This window comes from Hevea brasiliensis, chromosome 7 (genome assembly GCF_030052815.1).
Source record: "Hevea brasiliensis isolate MT/VB/25A 57/8 chromosome 7, ASM3005281v1, whole genome shotgun sequence".
NCBI lineage: Eukaryota > Viridiplantae > Streptophyta > Magnoliopsida > Malpighiales > Euphorbiaceae > Hevea > Hevea brasiliensis.
In genome coordinates, this window is record NC_079499.1 from 3,307,290 (window position 1) to 3,311,272 (window position 3,983).

General features: G+C 34.1%; 1 protein-coding gene across 1 annotated transcript; it reads right to left on the bottom strand.

Moving 5' to 3' along the window:
- On the bottom strand, positions 1-2,763 carry LOC110641633 (probable nucleoredoxin 1). Its single transcript, XM_021793434.2, has 4 exons — positions 2,538-2,763; positions 1,827-2,306; positions 922-1,401; positions 1-826 (listed from the first exon to the last, which is right to left on the bottom strand). Exons 1-4 carry the CDS (start codon positions 2,631-2,633, stop codon positions 179-181), a joined length of 1,704 nt encoding a protein of 567 aa, XP_021649126.2. The 5' UTR covers positions 2,634-2,763; the 3' UTR covers positions 1-178.
- Positions 2,764-3,983: the final 1,220 nt, after the last annotated feature.

Here is a 3,983-nt window from a genome sequence, read left to right on the forward strand (position 1 = left end):
TAATAATAATAATAATAATAATCTATTTCTTAATCACATTAGGATAAAGTTTCAGAACAGAAATACTGGAAAGTTTAATAGATACACACCAGTTTTAAGGATAAGTTTCACATACACACGAGAAATTATTGAGGGCAAGCAGCATGCATCCAGAGCAACTCTCTATATGCTTAATTTCTCAGGCCTTTCGGCACACATCTCCATCGCACGTCCATCCCTCCTTTCCCTTTTCAGCCTCGCCTTTTTCCTCTTTCTTTAAAGCACACTTGGGGTGGAGATCAAAGTCGCATTGCCTACAATAGAAAGAGTAGAGGTATCCCATCTCCCTACAGCCATTGCACACATATCCACTGCGTTTTGTGCGAGTAAGCTCGTGCTGAGAATGAAGTTCATGTTTCAGTTTCTCAGGCCACGCCTTTGCTGTTTCCTCCAGCTTTTCTTCTAGTTGCTTCAGGTGATCCTCAGTGAATGGATATGCATCTGCTCCATAAGCTGCTAGGTGTTCTCTTGCTTCCTTAGTTATTGTCTGCCCTTTGGGGCTGATGGCTATGGCTGCAGGAATACCTTTTATTTTGAATTTTCGTTGCAGGATTGTTTTCCTTTCATCACCGAATGGAAGAGCTAACCAAGGCATTTCTGAATAGAATTCATCGAACGAAGATTGATCGCGGTCACTTGAGATGAAGATTACCTCAAATGCATTGTCCTTCGCCTTGATTTCATGGTATGCTTCAATTAGCTTGGGTAAAAAGGCTCGACAGGGTGGGCACCATTTTGCTGAGAAATAGAGGAGAACATTCTTTCCAACTAGTTCTGATACAGCAACCTGACCAAGAATAATTCAATTGTTGGTAAGATTCAATTTACGAAGTTTAATTCATGATGAAGGTTTTGCAGGCAGGCAATAACAAGGGATTTTACCTTGGAACCGCTCTTTTCTATCACAAAATCTTTATCTCCATGAACCAAAACAGACTCTAGTGTCTGTGCTTCAAGTCTTGCCTTCTCAATCTCAGCAAGTTCAACCAACTTTTCTGGTGTAAATGGGTAGGCTTCAATGCCATGATCTTCAATAAGCTCAGCTACATTTGGGTTCAAAGTCTTTCCATCTTGCCCAATTATGACCAGAGTAGGAAGGGCTCTGAGCTCAAAGTAACGTGCTAATTTCTCACGGCACTTGTCCTCAAATGGTATTGCTAACCAAGGGATTGTTTCAAGACTTTGCTTGAATTCCTTCTCATCATAGTCTATAGATATCAGCACCACCTCAAAGTTCTCTCCTTTCTCCTTGAGCTTTTTATATACATCCACAAGTTTGGGAGTGAATTCGAGGCACCGCCGGTGAGAAGCAACTGAGAAGTACAAACCTACCATTTTCCCTTCAATCTCAGACACTGCAACCTGCCAATGCAAACCATAACTCTTCACCCGTCAACATAAAGCTACATTCAGGGTAGAATCAGAAATTTATGTTTAGACTTAAAAATAAAAACAAAAAAAAAATGTTTAAATGAAATTTTGATAAAAATATAGAGATTAAAATAAAAATATAAAATATTAAGAGAGTAAAATTAAATAATCTAAAAATTATTAATGGAATTTACATAAAAGTGCAAAGATTAAAAAAATATATAAATATATTAGAGGCATAAACGATACTAAAATTTATGGATATAATTTAATTTTAAAAATTTAAGGGGCAAATAATTTTTTTTAAAAAAATATATAAAAGTTCATAGGTAAAAATTGAATTTTAAAAAGTTAACCCCCAAATTAGTAAAGTATTAACCCCCCAAATTAGTAAAGTATCTTTGCAAATATTATACCTTCGTTCCATCCTTTGAAATCAGATAATCGCGCGAGCTTGAAACCAAGATGGAGCTCAAGGTCTGATTCTTCTTAGCATTCTCTTCTTCCTGTCTAAAATAGTCAAGTCTTTCAGGGGTAAATGGATACCCCTCAGCTCCATAGTCCCTGACGATCTTGACCCCTTGATCACAAGAAACCTTCCCATCAGTGTCAAGAATGACAAGACTAGGAATCCCCCTCACTTTAAACAACTCCTTAAGGCGTTTTCGGATTTCCTGATCAGAAAATGGAACGGCAAGCCAAGGCATTTTGGAGAAGTAACCATTGAAAGATTCATCATCCCTATCAGAAGAAATGAAAACTACTTCAAAATCGCCTTTTGATGAGAGCTTCTCATAGACTTCCACCAAGTTGGGTGTGAAATGTCGACATGGTCCACACCATGAGGCAGAGAAATATAATCCCACAATCTTTCCAACCAAGCTGCTGATCTTAACCTACAAGTATGTCAAAAATTAATATATTTTGGTTATATCGCTTGATTCATCTACAACTAGACAATTCCAACATTTAAGAAGCAAGCCAGCCAACCGAAACAATCAAAAAGCATTTATACATATATATATACTTCATTTACCGAGTTCATCGATCTGGGCACTAATTATGCATACTCTGGTCAAGAAAACAAGAAAAGACTTGAACAGTATATGTGTACATAGAAAGAATACCTGATCGCCGTTGTTACGGATCAGAAAGTCTCTGTCTTCTGCGGAGAGAAGTGAAAACAGATCATGAGAAACATCACCAACGAGCTCGTTAGCCATTTTTTTCTCGCAGGAACAATAGGTAGACTTGGTATGCGGGTTGATTCTTCTTTCCTATAAGACAATGAAATATAATATTTTTATTCTTTGGTTTATCCGCTGGATTGCTAAGTAAATTTCTTTTTTATAGACTTGGTGGCTAAGATATCCAAAGCAAGCTTCCTTTATTCACTTCTGAGTCAATTCCGCTGGCAGTGGGCACAACACTATAGGGTTTTGTTTTGATAAATTAAAAAAAAATAAAAAATAGAAAATAAAAATGATACACCAACTAATCACAACAAGTTGTTCAATTTTGAATTTTACAAAATAGAACTCACATTTTTTTTAATAAAAATGCATATGTATAGAATGAATTTAATAATTTATTTATAAGTAGATCACATCAAGAGTCTTGTACTAAAACTAATAAAAAAAATTAATGAGCTTATAAAAATAATTAATTAATTTTAATATTTTAATAATAGTTGATCTGACTCAAAGTAAACCTATCTTATTCGTTATGAATATTTATTTTAATTCACTTATTTATCTTTACTTATTTAATTTAAGTTTGTGATATTCCAATCATCAAATTATAACTACTATAAATAATATTAATATATGAAATCATTTATATAACTATTAATTATTGAATTGTCATTTTATATAATGTTCTACATAAAATAATATAATTTTCTCACCATAAATGATAAAAAAGGAATAATTGTAGTACTCTGAAACAAGTTGGCCCAAGCAACTAAATTATATCAAAAGCCAAACATACAAATGATAGGAACATGAACAAGCTTGCTTTGCACATGTGCACAACCTCAGATATTATCAAAAACTAATTTAGAAAAATTATTTAACTACTTTAAAATTCGAATAATTCATACATGTTAAAATTAAATTTAACAACAGTTCAAATGTTAATGCTAAACGGATGCTAAAAATTTTAAAAAATCAGTAAAAACCAAAGAATTTAAGAGTTTAAAATTAAATAATTTAAATTAAAATATTGTATGAAACAAATATGAGTACCATTTGTTACACGAAACTTGGCATGGTTGAGAAAACTTGTAGCTTTCTTCATGAGTCCCAGACTTGAATCCTAGTGCTGGCCTGTATTTTTTTTTTTTTAGGGGGAACCTGCTCAACTCACAAAATTCAAAATGGGATTTTACAACACATGTCTTGTTACACCTACCCTGTTTTGTAACTCAAATCACCAGTTTGGAACCCCTAACTTGGCCTAATGCATGTGCTTCCATGAGCAAACACAGATGAGGGAGAAGCGCAGGAATTTTTCAATGCAACGTAATACGCATGATTCATCAAAAGAGATACCTCCTGAGCATATGAACTGAG

What these genes read in the sequence shown, in the direction of transcription:
- LOC110641633 (XM_021793434.2), bottom strand. Translation starts at nt 2,633, where the DNA reads ATGGCTAACGAGCTCGTTGGTGATGTTTCTCATGATCTGTTTTCACTT. An exon ending in TCCGTAACAACGGCGATCAG is followed by an intron (nt 2,307 to 2,537) that starts GTATTCTTTCTA and finishes ACATACTTGTAG; the next exon opens with GTTAAGATCAGCAGCTTGGT. An exon ending in TTTCAAAGGATGGAACGAAG is followed by an intron (nt 1,402 to 1,826) that starts GTATAATATTTG and finishes TTGCATTGGCAG; the next exon opens with GTTGCAGTGTCTGAGATTGA.